The sequence below is a fragment of the Diorhabda sublineata genome, chromosome 7 (assembly GCF_026230105.1).
Source record: "Diorhabda sublineata isolate icDioSubl1.1 chromosome 7, icDioSubl1.1, whole genome shotgun sequence".
In the NCBI taxonomy this organism is placed as follows: Eukaryota; Metazoa; Arthropoda; class Insecta; order Coleoptera; family Chrysomelidae; genus Diorhabda; species Diorhabda sublineata.
This window is the reverse complement of record NC_079480.1, coordinates 32,339,047-32,358,870: the sequence shown is the minus strand read 5'-3', so window position 1 is coordinate 32,358,870 and position 19,824 is coordinate 32,339,047. Positions and strand designations below refer to the sequence as shown.

Genomic DNA, 19,824 nt, shown 5'->3' with positions numbered 1-19,824 from the left:
ACTTATCCAAGTTACTTACCATTTAGTATTTGTCTACGCGATATTTTAGCTCGCTCTGTTTAGTCACTGAATGAAAATGGCGTACATCGAAAGAAAACTTTTTAGATCAATCACAAAATAGTGTATAGTTGTATTATGCGCAGAAATTAATAAAGTAATAGAACGTGAACAAAAGAAAAAGAAGCGTATATGGATAAGAAAATGGTTATCTCGTAGAAGACCTCGAGGAGTATACAAACTACATGAGAATGCCCAAGCAACAATTTGACACAATGCTACATAAGGTTAGTCCTTCTATAATGAAGTCTGACACCAATGTCCAAGATACAATGCCGTCAAAATGTAAACACTCGCTAAAAACCCGAACCTAAATTTTAGTTACTGGCTTTAGTAATTTGCCAGTAAGTAAATTTGGTAACTAGTCTTAGTTACTTGTTTAAGCTAATTTCCTCATGTAAATTCGCCCTAATAGATATCAGAATATAACCATTATCCAGTGTTATATCTTTTGTTGACTCCACAAATTCATATGAGTTTTTTACATTATGTACAAACGTGGTGGTTATTGGCAATAACTATTTTATATAAATATATACTGTATACAATTACTTGTTTATCTACCCCAAAAATCGAATTGAAAGGTACCATATATTTTTAGATAAAGTTCAAATAAAATATAGAAACGTTGGTATTTAAAAAAAACTCTTAGACAGTTTAATTTTAAGTCATCAACTCACAACACTATTCGAAACGGTCATACCGTGAATTTAGTCAAAAATTCGTATGGTATCATGTATTTTTTCATGGAAATTCCGACAATGATATCAGTTTTTGAGCCTGAGTAATAGTTAAACACAAAATGCAATTTTCCTTTCTTAATAATGTTTTTTAACTTTCGACTGGACTTTTTTGGTCCTCGAACGTATTATTAGAAAAACTAAAATTAGTTAAAGGCTTTATTTCTTTTTTTTATCACTAAAAATTTTATGGCGCTTATGACCAGACGTTGAAGTATGATTACTATTATGATGATTAGAAGTTGATGGTTCCGTATTATTTTCAATTAATTCAACAGCACATTTTCTGGGAAACCAACCGCGTATCCTTTCGGTATGTTCATCTACTTGCAATTTTTCACCAAAAAGCCAATGCCTGTAAAAATTCCATAGTTTTAAAAATAATTTATATCAAAAAAAGAAACTCACTTTCTCCATCTGGTGACTATTACTGAATCTCCTACGTCTAATTGTATTCTAGGTTCATCCGTGAAAGGGTAACTCAGGCATACTCTAATTCCAAAAGATATCGGAAACCAATATCCCGAAGCTGCCTTCACTATTTTATATAGTCGAGATTTGAGTCTTTTTTCTTGCTTCTGTTCTATTTGTTCAATCTAAAAGGATCAAAATCCCTATGTAAAAAATTTAATCAGGAAAATATAATTAAGTTTTGAGATATAGCAACACCTAATTTAATTGTACAGGATGAATTTCGTGAAGGTCGTCCAAAATTTGCTGTTGTTCCAGAAAGCATGATGCGTAAATTGATTTTGCTTGGCATTACTTCCAATCGCATACATTCAATATTAGCTGTCTACTTTTTTATTAAGAAATGATGGTAGAACATTTTACCAAGTGGCAGAGAGTTCAGGGGTGTAAAAAGGGCAGTCGACCCCTGCTATCTATGCATGTTAAAACGAATAGTTTATCAACCTGATGGTTTCAATGACAATCGATCACACTATTTGAAATTTATCGTCAAAAAATCGTTTTATTTTTAATTTTAACACCCCGTATCTTGGAAAGGATACTTTTGCCTACCCTGATAGGCATAATTTGATTCAAGGAATTTCCCCTAGAGCATTGGCAGTTGAATTTAGTATGTATCTCTCTGTCTATATAGATGTATTTAGCGTTGAGAACTTTTTTTAAGTATCCAAAGCCACATTTGTAGCGTTTTCAATACTTGTTCGAAGTCACCTCAAAAATGGAGGTTAGGTTAAGTTAGGTTAGGGCGAAAAATGAAAAAAAGTCAAAATAATACCACAACTATTATATATAGGTATAGGACATGTATGTATGAGAGGATTCTCATTTTTATGACGTTCTATTAAAGGTATAATATACAGGATGTGCCATTTAAAAAAATCTAAATTCATACAGTAAAAAAAGATGATTCTAGACTCGAACATCACGAAAATTCAATAAAACTAAGTTTTGTGTTTAAAAAATAATTTTGACCATCTCCATCCTAGATTCCGACGATCTTCTACCACTTTTCCTCTTACAAATTCCTTTTATTATATCTTTTCTATGGATTCCTATTTTTCCTCGTACTATCCCATATCATTTTTTTCTCTATTGTGTCGAGTGCACTTTCCAAATCGACGAATGTCATACGTAATTATTCTCCCTGTTCTATTTTCATTTCTATCAAGTTCCTTAATATGTTTACGTTATTTATCGCTTGTTTTCCTTTCTCTAAATGCCTTTAGCTCCTCTTCCATTTCCTTATCAATCTATTTCCTTTGTCTCGATGATTCTTATTTGTCTCATATGTTTTCAATCCAAGTAACGATAATCATAATACTCTGCATTTTTCGCATATAAGGTCATCTCCTTTTTTATGTAGTGGTATCAATTGATTTCACAGTCTCTAGGTATTTTATTATTTATGTTCCATTATACTAAATTGATTTACTATCCCTGTTTGTCCTAAATATATTATCACTTCCGCTTCTAAGTTGTCTCCTTCAATATTGATTATTTCTTTTATCTCATCCACTTCCTCCTTCGTGATTTCCTCTCTTGTAGTTACAATTCCTCGTTTTCTTCTTCTCTTGTCAAGTTTTTACATCTGCCACTAAATTTTTCTTCCACGTCTATAATATGTCTTCCGTGTTTACTTTTATATTGTTTCTTCTAAATCTTATTCTTCTTATTTCCTTTCTTTTTTTGTTCCCAATGCTCTAATTTTGTTCAAAAAATTTTTGGTGATTGTTTTTATAGTTTTTCGCTCATTCTTCTCCAAATTGTTTACACGTTTTCTTTTCGGTTTTTCTAAATTTTTTTCTTAATTTTGTTTATTATGGTTGGTTTTGAATGCCTCCTGGTTTTCTTCGCTTTTATTTTCCGTTTTATCTTTTTCTGCTTAACCATTCTTCTATCAATCATCTGGTTTTGTCTTCCTTTCTTTTTAGTCCTTCCTCAGGAAATATTTACAGTACACAGTTGAGTCTTGGTTTAATTTTGTTGTTTCAGTGCTTTACGATTACAAAAACAAAAAATAAGAAGTAACTAATCCATATATTTACCGTTAATGAAAACTCATTACAACCTTCTGCCGTTGGCCAAGACATGATGCCATCACCAACAGGTTGGCAAGAGAAATTGATCACTTGACGTATATTTTTGATGGGTCCTAGATCGTAAGGAAATTTGAAGGATTCCCCGGAAGGTCTCCGTCGCGCAACCGCCTTTTCCAAGATCCAATCTTCTATGCCTGTTCTATTTTTTACAACTGCTCGAATCTATCAAAAAATACTACTTCAAAATTTATTTTCTTTCAAGATATCTCATACTGAACTTGGAAATATAACAGCATCCCAACAGCGGCTACTACTCCAATAGACAATCCGAGCGCTAGTACACAGCAAATCATTCCGTATAGACCGAATTGAACAGAAACATCCCCATAATGATAGTATCTTACCCTATGAATGGATCTGTATAAACAGCAACTTAAAATTACTGAAGCTTGAAAGCATCCCACTGAGGCGAACGTTAGGAAAAACACGAAATGAGCGTGATTTCCCCAACCGACACAATTGTTGATCCATGGGCAGTGATGGTCCATTTTTAATACACAACGACCACCTGAAACAAATGAAACAAAACTTTCCGTTTAGAGAACTTCAGAGGGTTCGTCGATCACAACAAATTGACCATGGAAATAGAAAAAACTTGACATTAAAATATTTATCTTTCCACTTTTCCAAATTTGAAAGAGTGAGTCTTCTCAAAACGCTATTTGAGTTGTTTAAAAATACTTGAAACATTCAACTTGGTCAAAAAATCGAATTAAATCGCAAACATTTTCATTCGCCGACTTTTGACGTGGATTAAACCAACAGGACGAGCTGTTAACAAGCCGTTGAGTTCCACATGGTGCCCGAGATTGCTGCTTACATCGCTGGAGGAATGTCTGGCGATTCGAAGAAACTTGAACTCTGCAGAAGGTAAAAGCTGGTGTGAATGTTGACAAACACCCTGGTTGCTTTTTAACATTCTCCACGTCTAATTGACGAACATATCGGGAAGCACATTCGTCCTGAGTACGAGGAATTGTCTAAGGACGAGCTGCTAGCGAGATGTTTGGGTGGAAACATAGAAAATGCGAACGAGTCGTTCAATTCCAATGTGTGGCGCATGGCACCCGAGATTGCTGCTTACATCGCTGGAGGAATGTTCGATGAAGGCCACAGTGCAGTATTGAAATCCATGCAGTTACTAGATTTGACAATTCCAAAAAATGACTTTTTTTCAATTTGCAAAAAATTGTCAGTTTCTCACTTTGTTGGTGTAACTAGAAACTATACTATTAAAAAATGAATTTTTTTTGGGTCCTTTGTTTCACAGATGGAAATTGCGACTGTATGTTTCCCCGCCACACGATAAATGCACACTCGAGGCGCTTTGGTAAAAAGCTTATTAGGCATGTTATCTTAATGAAAAAATTTGAGAAGACTGTTGAAATTTATAACAATAAACCCTGAAATTTTTGTTTCAATCGGATATGTCTTTCCTTCCCAAAAAAAGTCCCCGAAAAAATCGATTTTTTGAAGCATCTAAAGCAAGCTACTCCCTTAATTTTTAAACTGTTAAAATAATTTAATTAATTAGCATAACAGGTATGCTACACTCGCTTTTATGCCGCAGAATTCAATAAATAAAATCGATATTTATGACGAAATAACTAGCCATTACAAAGGAATCCATTTGGAACTGATGAATCTCAAATAAACCCCTGCTTTTATCAACAAATCAATTCTTTCTTGTCAAAATAGTGCTTTAGCCGGTAGCATTTTATCAAACTGCCGGACGTTCTCCCATATAATCGGCGCTGATGACGTAGTGCCTATTTGGAACCAATCTTGGGTGACATAAAACCAAACTTCTAAACTTTGTAAGTTAACTTGAAATAAACACCATCCTTCCTGTGAAATTAAGCCATATTTTTTATAATTAAAAAAATATACTTTTTTTAATAATTTTCCAAGCCAATTGTAATAATTATTATTGGTTAGAAATATAAAATCCAATATACCTACATTTTCTGCAATGATGAGATCTAGGTGCTTTATATCCTTGGCATTGAACACAAAATTGCAAAAATTTACAATATTCTTCTTTCTCCTACAATATTTTTGGCATTAATAAGCTTCAGAGAAGTATTGGTGCAGACTTGAGAATTTTTTACTTTATCTTGCTTAAAATATAAAAAGTTTCTAGTACATTGATTATTTTTACATATATAAACTGAAAATTGCATCATAGAAATTTCTAGAGGTGAATATTTAGAAGTGAGGCTCCATCCCAAAATTAATCCAAATATTTTTTCCCCATAAGGGTTATTTTTTAGTGTCCCAAATGTACTTTTATGGAACCTATTCCCCATCACTCTGGTGCTACATTGTTACTTTTTTATTATTTTCATCTTCTATTAATTTTTTTCAGCTATTTTTGTTGTTATCAATTTTATTATTAAAATGCTATGAAACTAATAGATAGGTAAATATTTAGGTAATGTTTCGTGGAAGGAAGAAATAGTTACAATATATACAAGTGACTGTGCCCTTAGACCCCATCTGAAATTAGGCCCTCTTAACTAAAACCTCCTTTTCCCTCCACCTCTTCTATTGTGAATGGTGAGAATTTATCAGCGATTTATCATTATTCACTAAAAGGGAAGGAGTTGGATTCCAAAAGGCCTAGCCCTAGTTGGGATCTGAGGGCAGTAGTGTAGATTATAACTCTTCTCTACTCTCACGAAATCTTATATAAATGTTCATACATTCATTACATTGACAGCTTATGGTGAAATATGTATGTACTTCTTTTATTTGATATAGGCTTCAAACCCTTAACAGTTAATCATACTTATAATCTAGTGGATCCTGATTCCTGTGCATACATAAATACAAAATGTGGACAGAGTATGGGGTGATGCCAGAATATTGTTTGTTACATCATGAAATTCTTCTTTAGATGCCTTTATGATAACCATACTAATTGCTTGTATTCATTGGATACAGAGATCCACGATTTTTCACCAACCTTAACATAACTGATTTTACCCCCTAAAAGGTTCTGAAGTGTAGCAAAAAATTCTTGGAATAAGTTTGGTGTGAAGCCCCACATTTAAATATTTACCTATTTGGAATAATTCTTAAACCCATTAGTTAAATATGTTTCAAAAAGTACAAAAATTTATGTAAAAACTTACTGGTTTCCATTTTAACTGTAAATACCCCGGTCCATGGTATACTGATGAGAGAAAGTTGTATAATGTGAGTCCAGCAAAACTTATAAAGCAGAAAAAATTTATTTTTCCTCCTATTGTGTTCCTTGGCCACCACATATTTGAACAGTGAATGGTCATTGCTGTTATTACCTTGATTATACCTAAATGTAAAATAAAAATTCAGATACAACAATAATTTAGTTAAACTAGATAACACACAGCATAAAATTCCTTAATTGAAATTAATGAAACAGTTGCATTCTGGAAGTGTTATTGTACTCAAAATTATGTACCTAGAGCAGTTAAGGGCCCCCAATGGCATATCCGAGTGAAGTGTCCTATAAACATTGTCACAAAAAGATATTTTTGTTGATGTGAATAGGAATGCTAAATATCACAGAGCAGTATAAATACATTTGACTATAAACCTGTAAATATATAAATATATGTTCTGCTTGACTTCATACTTGTAAATAACACACCTAAAAAAGTTTATCAACTCTGTATATAAATAATATAAAAACATATTAATAAAAAACATCAAGTTATTTCAAGTTTTTGTCAATAAAAACTTTATTTGTATATTTAAGAAATGTAGGATCGTTTATAAAAACATCCGTACTATCGAGGAGTAGACACCAACCTGTCAACATCAGAAATCAAAGCTGCGTTCGGTGATGTTGTTCGCGGAACAGAACGAGAAGTAAACGATTTGTATCACGTGATCATAGGTTGTAGATTGCCGAATAACGAAAAAAAACTTAACCCAAAATAATATATGTAAAACTTCTACACGAACAGTTCCTATAAGTGGAAGGTAAAGCGACTAAGTAAAATATATAATGTATCGTTCTCTCTCTTCTCCGATCGCTTCAGTTAGTTTTGTGCTTTTGTGCGGCAGTATAGATAAAATCTCGAACGAATGGATATTGTTGGCTTAAGAAACGTTTTTTGAAAAGTCGTTGGCGCAATTTAAGTAAAATATGGTCTAATCAAATTTTTCAGACCAAATATGACTTTTTAAACCATGTATGAACAACATTGGAAAAGTTCTTATACGAATCTTAAAAATTGTCCTGGATTGTTTTTCTGTACAATATATTTTGTAAAAGAGAAGAAGAAAAAGATCAAATATACATATAAACCTTGACAGGTATACGCTAAGAATTTATTTTTTTAAGAATATATCAAAATATTTACAAACTATAAAAACATGGACTATGATTATCTTATAAAATTCCTGGCTCTGGGAGACTCCGGAGTGGGAAAAACTAGTTTTTTATATCAGTACACGGATGGAGTATTTCATTCAAGATTTATATCAACAGTTGGAATTGATTTCAGGGAAAAGAGAATGGTACGTTAATAGTTTAATTTGTATTCAATTCAACAAAGTTAATATTTCAGATTTATCAGTCAAAAGGCAGAAATCACAGAATCCATTTACAGCTGTGGGATACTGCAGGACAAGAAAGGTAAGTAAGCAAACATTTAATTACAGGCTTTTCAAAAATTCAATTTTGTTTTATATAGAAAGGTGTAAAAAGTAAATTTATTTGTTATACTTTAGATTAAATTAGGTAATTTTTGTCATAAGTGATGAAACTAGAAATATATAATTAATTAACTTTCATTCCATAGAATCATCTGTACGTAATTTCTAAAGTGCTTTTGAATTGTAACAGATTTGATTGTCTTATTGTCAAGATCCTATAAAATCATGGTTATTGTTTCAAAATTACATATGATTTTTACGTCTTTTTTACTAATAAATAAAAATAAATTTTTGTTGTTAGATTTCGCAGCTTAACAACAGCATTTTATAGAGATGCTATGGGATTTTTACTACTGTTTGATCTTACAAATGAACAGTCTTTTATTGAGATACGTAACTGGATAGAACAACTAAGGGTATGGTTATAGTAGATAAATTCTGATATTTGACTTTATTTTGCCTGCTTGTAAGATCACAGCCTGGTAGCTTGCATATTTGGCTTTTGCCGTTGCACTTTATAAGTTTTATTTTCAATTTTGGCTCTTTTTATTGTATTTTATTATCCACATTTTCGTATTATTCATTGATTATTAATAATTACAATAGATTGTAAGTTTTATGTCTTTTTTGTATCAAAGTCAAATAGTTAATTAATCAATATCAAAAAATGTCGTGTTCACCACACTTCCTTGTTTGATAATAAAAATGAAATGTAATAAATTTGTTGATAAGGTTGGATAATATTAGAAATAACAAGTATAGGAAATATGTACCTAAAAAATCAGTTGAAATGAATGAGAGACATATTTTAAAAAAAATTGGTCACGGTAGGTCAATTTGGGCCATAATGGCGGCTGTTGTACCAATTAAATGGCGTATTCTCAACTTATATTTCCACATGGCACCACAGGGCACATATTTATTTAATTCGAATATATAATGATATCTCAGAGTTTGAAAAAAATCGAAGACATCGATTTTTTTTTGTTGGGTGAATAGATTTAGAGCAAGACTCATATGATTCGCATTTTATAACCATCCCCCTTCCGCCCCGAATGTATCACTAAAATGTACTGTACTTGAATCGAATTTTATTCTTCGTTATCATGAAAACTAACAGACAGACAGATTACGATTTTTTTTGCTCAAAACACGTTTTGTACTCATTTTAATGTATTTTAAATATCGATCCACACATAATTGTGCTGATGTATCGTGAAAAAGAGTTTAATCGATTCACTTTTCAATAATTTATGTGTGTACGTTAGTTTTGTAATATGAACGACGAGTTTCTCATCCAGTTGGTTCGGAAACGACCAGTTTTTTACAATACGTCACGTTGTCATGTTTGAACACGCACCGGTACGGTACGTCACGTCATGGTATATGTGTGAATCGACCTTAAAATCCTTAACAATATAACATTTTTTGTCGTTACTATACCATCAAACCAAAGGATTATTTTGGGAAAATAACCTGTTCAGAAGGCCTCATATGATCAAAAAAAAGTTGGAATATCTCTTGAACTTGACCGGTTTGTCTTGTATGATATAAAATTAAATGTTTAAGACTTGAAATATTACTTGATAAATCTAGTAATAACCATGTAACTAACGCCCTCTATGAGAGTCACACATAAAAACAAATTCATTGGATGCATCAGCCTAACCAAAACATAAAGTGTTGCCGGTAGTTGCAGCAAAATTGTAGTTCTTAGTTCCTTTAACTAAACGTTTGAAGTTGTCTATCACAATGCTAATAACACTGTTGTCAGATTTAACAGGTGCCATCCATAAATTACGTCACACGTTTTGGAGTCGAGAGGGAGTCGACGAAGTGTGACATTGCGTGACAAGGGGGTGGGAGTGGTCCTAAATTTCGTGACGCCACATTTGAAAATTTATTTTAATACAGGTGGCGCAAAAAGAACGGATGTATTTCAAATCTTTAGATTATCCAATTTATGACTTTGTTCATGTCCTTGGAATGTCGATATGCAATGTTTGTAGTGAACTGATCACTTTTATAAGATTAATTCAGACAGATGGCGTCTTACCGCGTCGATACACATCAAAATTCTTTCTTGGAAGTTTCCCATTACTTTTGACAATCATCGTTCAGTATGTGTTGCAACGAGCGTCGCGACAAGTTCAGAGCTGGGGCCTATACCACAATAATACTTTGCACTTATCACTTTGCAGTTTATAATATATTTTCAAATTCCTGTTCCACAATAACAAGAAGTTGCAAATTGAAAAGTGCAAAGTTGCAAATTATTATTGTGGAATAGGCCCCAGGAGTGCGTCGCCTAGTGGAGCGGCGAGGATTTTGAAGAACCGACGCCCTAACTCTATCGATATTTTGTGGGACTTATGCCGTGCGAGGACGACCAGACGACTTCGCCTTCATAAGTGATTCAGTTGTGCGAAAAGAGACAACCCAACGAAGTGTTGTGTTCCATTTCGTGGAACATTAAACCCTGTGCGGAAGAGCCGTTGAACAGTAATAACAGATTCATTACTTTTGAAGTAAACGCGATGCGCCGCGGTCCACTGCTCAATTGCTACTAAAACTGGACGCCTTAACCTACAAAACAACCAGCCCCTGCCCCTCGGCTCCTCCCACTACTCATGCGTTCTTTTTGCGCCACAATTATATCTGTGTAAATATAAGATACCAATTGTTTTGTCAACTAACATACCCTCATTCCTTTTCCCTGTATTCCTTATTTATACGATCTCGGGCGAGACGTTTTAAATCGAATTGTAAGTTTATTCTTTTTCGAGACAGCGAAGCGAGCAGATCTCGAACGACTAGATTCCAACGGAGCTAAGCTGCTCCTAGAAATTCGATACGCGCGGTTTAGTTTTACGTTTTGTATATATTTTCTTGTATATTGTTTTGTTGATGTATATATACCTCAAGACAAGCGCCCAATAATATTTTGGTTTGAATTTAATAATAATTTATGATAATTTTTTCAGTTACATGCCTATTGCGAAACACCCGACATAGTATTGTGTGGTAATAAAGCGGATATGGAAGATAAAAGGGTCATTACTGAATGGCGAGCTCGAGAATTTGCCTCATCTTATAAGTAAGCTTTCTTTATGTCACTTGCACCCGCTTGAACAGTTGTTACCTCGCACTTAAGTTGAATTTATAAACTCAAACGTTCGCGCTCGCGCTCTCGTTCGCGTCAAGTTCGAGCTAGAGTTTGCGTCGGAAACTTATTATAGTTTCTGAGTTTGTGACTCTCCTTTATCAGAGCCATTAAGTCACAATTTTACATTTTAAGCAAATTCTGAAATCGTAATTATTAATCATACACAAACATTTGTGTGGCTTTTTTAACCTAGTAGATAATAGGCTTTGTTATAAAGTATCGTCCCTGTATATCATATTTGTATTTATTGTATTATATTTATGTTATAGACTACCGTATTTAGAGACCAGTGCAGCGACAGGACAAAATGTAAATAGGGCCGTTGAAACTTTGGTAGAACGAGTAATGATCAGAATAGAAACCGCCGTAGATCGCGCTATGCTTCCAGGAAGACGAGGTCGACCAAAAGATTTGAACGAACACGATTCGGTACAGTCATCCCAAAATTGTTCATGCTGATGTTAGAATAATCAATTACTTGTCAGGTTATATCAAATAAGATATTCCGACCAAATTGGCGACAAGACAGTTTTTGATTAATATTTACAATTATTTATTTTTTTTTGTCACTATTGTCGTTTTTCTTTGGCTTGGTTGTGAAAACAAAGATTCCAAACCGATCAGAACAGTCCAGTCCAACAAGATGCATTTTTTCAACTTTTCATTCAGACCACCAGTTGGAAATGGCAGTTTTCACGAAAAAGTATTTGATAAAAACGAGCAGGCTAATTTTTTTTTGGATTTTTCGATTTTGTCCCAAGCGTTGATTATGTCTATTTCGAAAATGTTGAGAAATCTGGTTTTTTCAGGAATATTTATTTAAGATCGAAGAAATGTTATTGCATGAATGTTCGACAGTTTTTTGGAAAATTTTCACTATTCTGACGCTCTGAAATTGTTGATTTGACAATAAAACGTTTGCAGTAGCAGCAAGTACGATGGTGGTTCAAATATGAAGAGGAATTTGCCATTGAAGCTGAAATTTTTTACATAATCCAGTAAAAATAGCTGAAAATTGGCAGAGGCAAAAATCCCCTTCGATATTATTTCTGCAAAAAATTTTATTCAAGGTTAAAAGTACAAAATTGTTATCGTGAAAATAAGTTAGTTAAAAGTTGTAGATCATACAATTCTCTACAAAAATGGTCCAGTCGCTTTTTCTCTTACGACTCACAATTCGTGAGATATCGCGGTTTTAATCATTAGAAAATTCATGTTTTAGACGGGGAGCTGGCTACAAAAACAGGGTCGATAAGGTGCGCGCCATTTCAGGTTGTAAACTGGCGGCCCCAACTTAGTACATCCCCAAACGCCACTTCTTAAGGTTAGCATAAGTCGGATATGGAAATACCAGACGGTTTTCCCAGAAAAGTTAACTGAAAAACCTCATAACGTGCGCGCGCGAAAACTTTTGTAACGTGCGGCTTAAACCTCAAATACGAATACGAATAGCACAAGAAGCTTTGGAGAAATATCTGTTTAGCTACCCCAAATTAAAAAAAAATCGTCAGGATACGATGAAAACTGGCTGAAATATAATAATTTTTTATCGTGCGCGATTTGTAGTAATTGAAAATCAAATCTTAGGGTACCACGAGCCGTTACTTCATTCTGAGCAACTTTATCAAAAAGTATAACCATTCCCAGAAGTTTTAAAAAAAATTAGAGCCCGTTTTTTGCGTTGCTAGCGACGGCTCGAGTATGTGGGAAATGAGTAAGTGCTATAAAATCAACAGATATTTTGAATGAAGACATCAAAAATATTTCCCCATTAAGTCGAATACAAATAATTTTCATTTCAAATATACGCCGGTTTTTCCTCCAATTTTTTCGGATCGCTATCACACTGCTTAGTTGAGACCCCAAAAACCTAATGAAAAAGTTTCGCGCGCGCACGTTTTTCGAGGTTTTTCAGATGAGTTTTCTGGCACTTTCGATCACTTTCGCAAAACTTCTTGCGCTATTACATCGCTTGTATTTGAGGTTTAAGCCGCACGTTACAAAAGTTTTCGAGCGCGCACGTTATGAGGTTTCTCACCAAATTTTTCTGGGAAAATCGTCTGGTATTTCCATATCCGACCTGCGCTGACCTGCGTTTGGTGATGTACTAAGTTAGGACCGCTGGATTACAAGCTGAAATAGCGCGCACCTTACCGACTCTTTTTTTGTAGCCAGCTCCCCGTCTAAAACATGAATTTTCTAATGAATAAAACCGCGATATCTCACGAATGGTGAGTCGTAAGAGAAAAAGTGACTGGACCATTTTTGTATAGAATTGTATGATCTCCAACTTTTATCTAACCTATTTTCACGATATTTACCGTTTTCGAGAAAAATGGTGAAAACCTAAATTTTGTACTTTTGACCTTGAATAAAAAAGTAAACAAAAAGCTTGTCCGGAAACCTTCCGTCGATAGTGTGGTTGTGACCAGTGACCATGCGTGACCGAATTAGACAGACTGAAGTAACTAGTTTTCCGCACGAACTTCACGACCAAAGAAGAAATACAAGAGTTTAGAGGCTCGCAATTTCTTCACCTCCAACCTTGTATTTTCTCCTCGTGCAGAAGTGCTGCCAGGCGATGAAGGTTGGCAAAGTTTTTACAACCAATTTGTTTGATAGTGCCGAAAAATTTCCACATTTAATGCATCGTTCAAAATATTTCTTAATTGATATAACCATACTATTGATGATAACATTATTTGTTACATAATTCAAATTACAGGAATTTTAAGACTTCTTAACATATCACTTAATAAGTCGTGTGACTAACTAAGAAAAAAACTGTTTTTTGGCCAAATATCGATTTTATTCAATCTTTCCAACGCTTTTCTAGTTTCTCGATGCCGATTTGTCTTTTGCCTCAGCTTCAACAATTTCTTCTTCATTTGAGCTCAATTTTTTACCGGCGAGCATTATTTTGAGATCAGTGAATAGCCAGTAATCACTGGGGACCAGATCTGAACTATACTGTAGATGAGAAAGCAATACGTTCAGTTTAACCATCGTTGCTATCGATTTGTGAAGCTAAATTATTAATTAATGTCGTTATAAAGTTGGTACTTCATAAACGTCATATGGATTTGACAGCGCCATCTGTGTGTAAGTCACACGACTTATTGAGCGTTGTAATACATTCCTCAAATGGTGCAAATTGTTCAATTTTTTCATATTTTATCCTATGAAAGTTTCTACTTTTTTATATTCCATTAGATTTAGTTAATTAGCGCAAGTGCTATTCAAGAGATGCTCGAAGAATTTTGCGCATCTAAGCACGACGTTCTTCCCTGATTAAACCATTAACCTTAAGATAAAAAATGTTCTTTTTGAGTTACGATAACCAAAAAAAAACGTCATTTCAAATTTTGAATGAAACTATTTGATGTTCATTTCAATAATTTCACCTCATCTACTTTCTCAACCTTGGAGTGATCGAAAATACAACTTTTGTTTTACTGTCTAAGTAGTTCGAAAGATTTAATGATTAATACGAAATTTCCGTAATTTTTACTAATTATATTTTCAAATTTTAAACTATTAATTACAGGGTTTTTGTTGTCCTTAATTTGAAATTTATTTTTGCTTACAATTCTTGAAACGATCACTAAATTTAGGGAGAAAAACTTGTTCGGGGCAAAAAAAATTTTAGGGTATTTTTTAGGGACAAAATAAATGATTTCTTTGATCGATTTTTTTTCACATAAACAAACTAGACAGTAAAGATTGTAGAAAAATAAAATTTAAAGACGCCAATTCTTCTGAATATACAATTCGGTCCATATGTATGGAATAAATTCAATTTTATCGATATTCAAAATAATCCCTGTGCCGAATGGTTCTTTTTATTTTTTAGGGGTGAAAACTATCCCTTATCGTAAATTAAGCGTGTATTTGAGTAAAATGCTGTTTGAATGAATTATTCTTAGATTTGTTTATGATTAATCGCTATCATGCAACCACTCCAAATACTATCCTTCGAGGGTAGTAATATTGAAAGCTTTTTTTAAAGACATTTATTATAATCTCGATTCTAATGAAAATTTGAATTCAAGCTCTACTCACCTTCTTCTACGAAATCTACCCTGTGCCTAATAGGGCTTTTTATTTTTTAGGGGGGAAAACTATCCCTTATCGTAAAAGATTTGAAAATCTTCGATCTCGGGGTGTATTTGAATAAAATGCAGTTTGAACGAATGCTTCGTAGATCTGTCAATATTGTTAAACAAGTTTATGATTAATCGCTATTATGCAACCCCTCCAAATAGCATCCTCCGAGGGTAGTTATATCGAAAACTTTTTTACAAATATTCAATATAATATCGATTTTCATGAAAATTTTAATTCAAGATCTACTTACCTTCTTCTACGTAATTTTCCCTGTGCTTAACCGAGCTTTTTATATTTTGGGGAGTGTAAACTACCCTTTATTGTAAAAAAAATTAAGATCTCAGATTTTATGCATGTTACGGGTAAAATGAAGTTTCAATGTATTATTCGTAAATCTGTTCACATTCTCAAATACGTTTATAATCAATCAGATCCATGAAACCCCTCCAAATCATCCCCTAATCATATGAAAAATAATTTCGAGGATTGTTTTAGTAATTAAAAATTATTCAAAAGTGTATTGATATTGAATTGAGTATATTTCTTTTGCTTTTTAAATATTTCCACCCCTATGAAACCCAACTTCATAGACCCAAAATTTCAAAATTGCAGTTTTTTTACAGAAAAATAATAAAAAAATTAAAAATACTAGAAATCAATAATTTTTTTTATTTAAAAAATAATATAAAAAAGAATTTTGAATAAGTATATTTCATCATCACTAATATCTTCTCCCTCTTCTCGTTCGTGCCAGCTGTTGCTCGATTGTACGCTCCACGTTTCTTTTTTCCATTACTCCAAAATTCGTGCTCCGAAATTTTGAAAAAAAAAACTTTTGGTTTTTCAACAATAACTCGCTTAATTTTCGAGCTAGAAACTTTTTTAAAAAAGAATTTTGTAGGGAATTTCAAGTACTTCAACTTCATATCAATTAAAACTTGTTTTCGTTTTCGAAAAGGGTGCAGCTCAAAGGGGTTGCATAAATCACATTTGGTACGCGAACGCAAACATTGAACTAATATATCTCCTTCAATTTTTATGATACGTAGATTTAAAAAAGTTCAAAATTTTTGGCTCGAAAAATCCTATTTGAAACATTTTTCAATAACATGAATAGTTTTTAGGTTATTTAAGAAAAATTATTTATTTTTCAAGATTACGGAAATGCAGTGTTCAATTTAATCACTTATTTTTTCTAATATAAGCATTCAAAACCTGTCAAATCGCATGGATCTTTTCAATAATACATAAATAAAGATTTAATTGCTAGTGGATTAGGATTAATTTCAATTAGGGTGGTAATGGCGAGGGTATGATCATTTTTTTCAAATAAAAAGAAGGAAATTTATTTTTGTTATAAATCAGTCAATTATTATATAAAAGACTTTTGACATTGCTCGTTTTAAAGGTTTTTCTATGTGCTTTGAAAGAGTACTCTTGAGTTTTTTTCAAAAATTTCATCAATTTCTTGTTATTTGAGGTTAAAGTTTTTCAATTTCGGGGTTCTCCAAAAATAGACATTCTTCGACACAGTTATTATTGAATTTACAGAATCTCTTTGTTTTTTATTAGCTACATTATTGTTTTCAATGATTTTGTCGATAAAATGAAAATTTTCAAGGTTATTTACCAAAAACGGTAAATATTTTTTCAATAAAAAATTAGTAGTCTATTAACTCTAAAAGTAGCAACTTTAAAAAAAAACTTTGTAGAATAAAAGTTGCTTAGAATTAGTCAGTCTATCGATCTACGAGATTATTTTGATGAAATAAATTTTCATCACCAAGAAGGGTGGCTTTCATCCCGAGGGCAGTAGCAACATTCCACACAGGGTGGGTTTATAGGGTTATAAATATTACCTTCATACCCTATTTCAAGAAAATCGACCTTGATCATAAAAATTCCACGGGAAATCGGCTGGTACCTGGCCTATATTCAGTGAGAACATTGTTTGTTGATAAGACTGTTAAATGAAACATCATTTGATAATTGTTACAAAAAAAAACGTTTTTTTTTGTTATTGAAATTTATTATCAAGATATTGTGCGATGGATAGTTCTAAGTATAACATGCTGGCAAAATTTTTTGCATTATCAACAATATAAATTTTATATCAACGTTTCGAAATTAAAAGTTTTACTTCTAATAAAAATGTTGAGTTTCATACGAGATGTGATCAAAAATACGGTTGTATTTACATAAAAATAAAATATGTTGCAAGTTACGAAACGTTTTTTCCAACATTCTAACAACAAAGTCAATTTTTTTTCCGAAAGACACTGTATATGTACCATACTGTTAAACTTTGAAATTTCAGTGTTTCAATAGTCTATTGTTAATTTTAAAAAAGTTTATAATATTACGTATTAATGTGTAAATCGACAAATTAAAGATGGAGCTTGACTAATCTCTGTCCATCCAAGAAACAGGGTGTTCGAAAATATTCTCAAGCAAGCTGTTTGTACAAAGTCCACTGAAATGTTACAAGGGGTGCAAACCCCTTTTTCGCGATATCTCGGAAATTATGCGTCTTCCAAAAGATTCGTAAAGACATAATTTGTTGCAAATTGTTGTGCCCACAAATATGCTTATATAACTTTTTGCCCAAAGTTTGAAATTTAAAGAAGTTAGAAGCACAAAATTATTATAAAAATTTCTTTTTTGCTCTATAACATTTTACAAAAAAATTACTCCAGACAAATCTTGTTAATGATCTTTTGAGGACAATTTTTCTCTGTTTTTTTTTTAAATTTCATTCATTTTAAACGCTGTTACAGCGCTCCAAAGTTAACCGGGTTCGTCAATGCTCATGAGAATCCGGTCAAAACGAAATGTCAAAACTTATTTGTTTTTTTTTTATTGTAAATATATTTAAAAAAAATTATTGTTAAAATCGTACAGCTTCACTTATTCATTGCTCACTGGTTTCCCCGCTATCTATGAGGTAGAGACTGTAGGCGCGTGGCTGTGCCTCAGAATCTAAATGAATATCAAATGTTAAAGTTTGAGGGACGACAGGAGTTAAAATTGTTGTCATAGTGTTGGAAGTTTATCTTCGAATTCATTTTCTTCTATTAACTTTGACATTTCCATGATGTTGTTGCATGTTTCGCCAGAACATTGGAGGCACACTGCGAAGCATTTTCTGTACACAGTTTTCTTTGCATCTGCAGATAATTTCATAAGATCGGGGGTGCTTTGGAGCGCTGTAACAGCTGTAACAGATTATCTACAAGATTGATCTTAGTTATTTTTTTCTAAAATGTATAAAAAAAATTATAGAGCAAAGAATTTTAATAAAAATTATCTCATTTTTGCTCATAACTTCTTTTTTAAATTTAGTGATAGTCGCCCGTTTACCTTAATCTGTTGGTAACTTATCTTGTGTACATACACACAGTTTGTTTAGAATATAAGGTGATTCTTTAATACAGTTTAATACAGGTCATCTAAAAAAGACTTGCTTGGAAGAATTTATGGATTAACAACCCAAATGTTGTGTGGCCTGCGTTTACCCACGTTCTGTAGACACTAATTTTCATCAAATACTGTCGTCTCCACAATACTGTTTCTGATGCAACAAATTTTTTAATTTTCAAATCAAAACTAATTTTTTTAGTAATTTGTGGAGTTTCGACGTTTTGAAATTGATTTGGGTAGGTCAACTTTATCAAGTGCATGTTTCAAAACTGAACGTATGGTTGGAAAAAAAATTTCTCTAATAGCGTTGAAATCAAAATTGTCATATCAATTATTTTCCTTCGTATGGTTTTGAAGCCGGACAAGAATATTACCCCAACTTCATTTATAGTGAATATCCAAAATTTTCATTCTTCTCATTAATATCAAAACGCAGCTTTTTCGTCTTCTTATTAGTTAGTTAAAACGAAACTGACCTTCCGAGACTGTAGATTAAATCTTATTGGCCAGCGTTAGGAGGCATGTTTATTTTAACCAATAGATGCAAAGACCTGTGGTTATCATACTTCGATCACGCATAGATTGTTGTTTGGGTCGATCTGTTTGTTGGATGGATTTAGTATAGTGAAATAACTTTAAGGTTAAATAATATATGGCATAAAATATAAAATATATATTTATATATCTGTTGAATATTCGAAATATTTATCTACAACTTACAATTACTGCCAATTACCACAGTATTATGTTGTAAGAGGATATCTGTAACTCATATCAAGTGTTTTTTAGATATAATCATTTTTAAAGTTTTCTCAAAAGTCTCATAAACCCCGAGTTTACATAGTGTATAAATTTTAGTATCTCTTTGTATCATTACAGGTAGCACACCTACAAATAGGTCTTTTCAATGACAAGAATACTGGTAATTACAGCCCTCTAGAGTTATAGTACTCAAATATAGTAGATTCGCTTTGTAACGAGGACTTGAAAGAACTTGAGGATTTCATCGATATGAAGAAAGATCGTTATAAACAGATAGCATTAACGAAATCGATTTTTAAAATACTATCCAGCCCAGTAATACACATTTTCTAATAAAACAAGGTAGAATAAT

At 32.6% G+C, this 19,824-nt stretch overlaps 2 protein-coding genes across 4 annotated transcripts; one reads left to right on the top strand and one right to left on the bottom strand.

Moving 5' to 3' along the window:
• Positions 1–943: 943 nt before the first annotated feature.
• Positions 944–7,183, bottom strand: LOC130447027 (palmitoyltransferase ZDHHC6). Of its 2 annotated transcripts, XM_056783632.1 has the most exons (8): positions 7,005–7,183; positions 6,816–6,950; positions 6,505–6,683; positions 5,330–5,414; positions 3,586–3,875; positions 3,314–3,529; positions 1,206–1,393; positions 944–1,152 (listed from the first exon to the last, which is right to left on the bottom strand). In XM_056783632.1, the coding sequence occupies exons 2-8, from the start codon at positions 6,868–6,870 to the stop codon at positions 957–959; spliced, it is 1,209 nt and encodes a 402-aa protein (XP_056639610.1). In that variant the 5' UTR covers positions 6,871–6,950; positions 7,005–7,183; the 3' UTR covers positions 944–956. The 2 variants fall into 2 exon arrangements, with proteins under 2 accessions (XP_056639610.1, XP_056639609.1); XM_056783631.1 differs by having other exon boundaries at positions 6,816–7,183.
• Positions 7,184–7,647: 464 nt separating this feature from the next.
• LOC130446397 (ras-related protein Rab-27A) lies at positions 7,648–19,692 on the top strand. 2 transcript variants are annotated; one of them, XM_056782642.1, is made up of 6 exons: positions 7,648–7,879; positions 7,930–7,997; positions 8,319–8,433; positions 11,002–11,114; positions 11,453–11,612; positions 19,590–19,692. In XM_056782642.1, exons 1-6 carry the CDS (start codon positions 7,736–7,738, stop codon positions 19,656–19,658), a joined length of 669 nt encoding a protein of 222 aa, XP_056638620.1. In that variant the 5' UTR covers positions 7,648–7,735; the 3' UTR covers positions 19,659–19,692. The 2 variants fall into 2 exon arrangements, 1 of the variants encoding a protein (XP_056638620.1); XR_008910143.1 differs by lacking the exons at positions 8,319–8,433; positions 19,590–19,692 and having other exon boundaries at positions 7,846–7,879; positions 11,453–12,306.
• Positions 19,693–19,824: the final 132 nt, after the last annotated feature.

Bases quoted from the DNA above. Each gene is read 5' to 3' on its own strand.
- LOC130447027 (XM_056783631.1), bottom strand. From the start codon at position 6,870: ATGTTTATAGGACACTTCACTCGGATATGCCATTGGGGGCCCTTAACT. The intron at 6,684-6,815 runs GTACATAATTTT...TTTTACATTTAG, and splicing joins GGGGCCCTTAACTGCTCTAG to GTATAATCAAGGTAATAACA. The intron at 3,530-3,585 runs GTTCAGTATGAG...ATTTTTTGATAG, and splicing joins GGATGCTGTTATATTTCCAA to ATTCGAGCAGTTGTAAAAAA.
- LOC130446397 (XM_056782642.1), top strand. From the start codon at position 7,736: ATGGACTATGATTATCTTATAAAATTCCTGGCTCTGGGAGACTCCGGA. The intron at 7,998-8,318 runs GTAAGTAAGCAA...TTTTGTTGTTAG, and splicing joins GATACTGCAGGACAAGAAAG to ATTTCGCAGCTTAACAACAG. The intron at 11,115-11,452 runs GTAAGCTTTCTT...TTTATGTTATAG, and splicing joins GAATTTGCCTCATCTTATAA to ACTACCGTATTTAGAGACCA.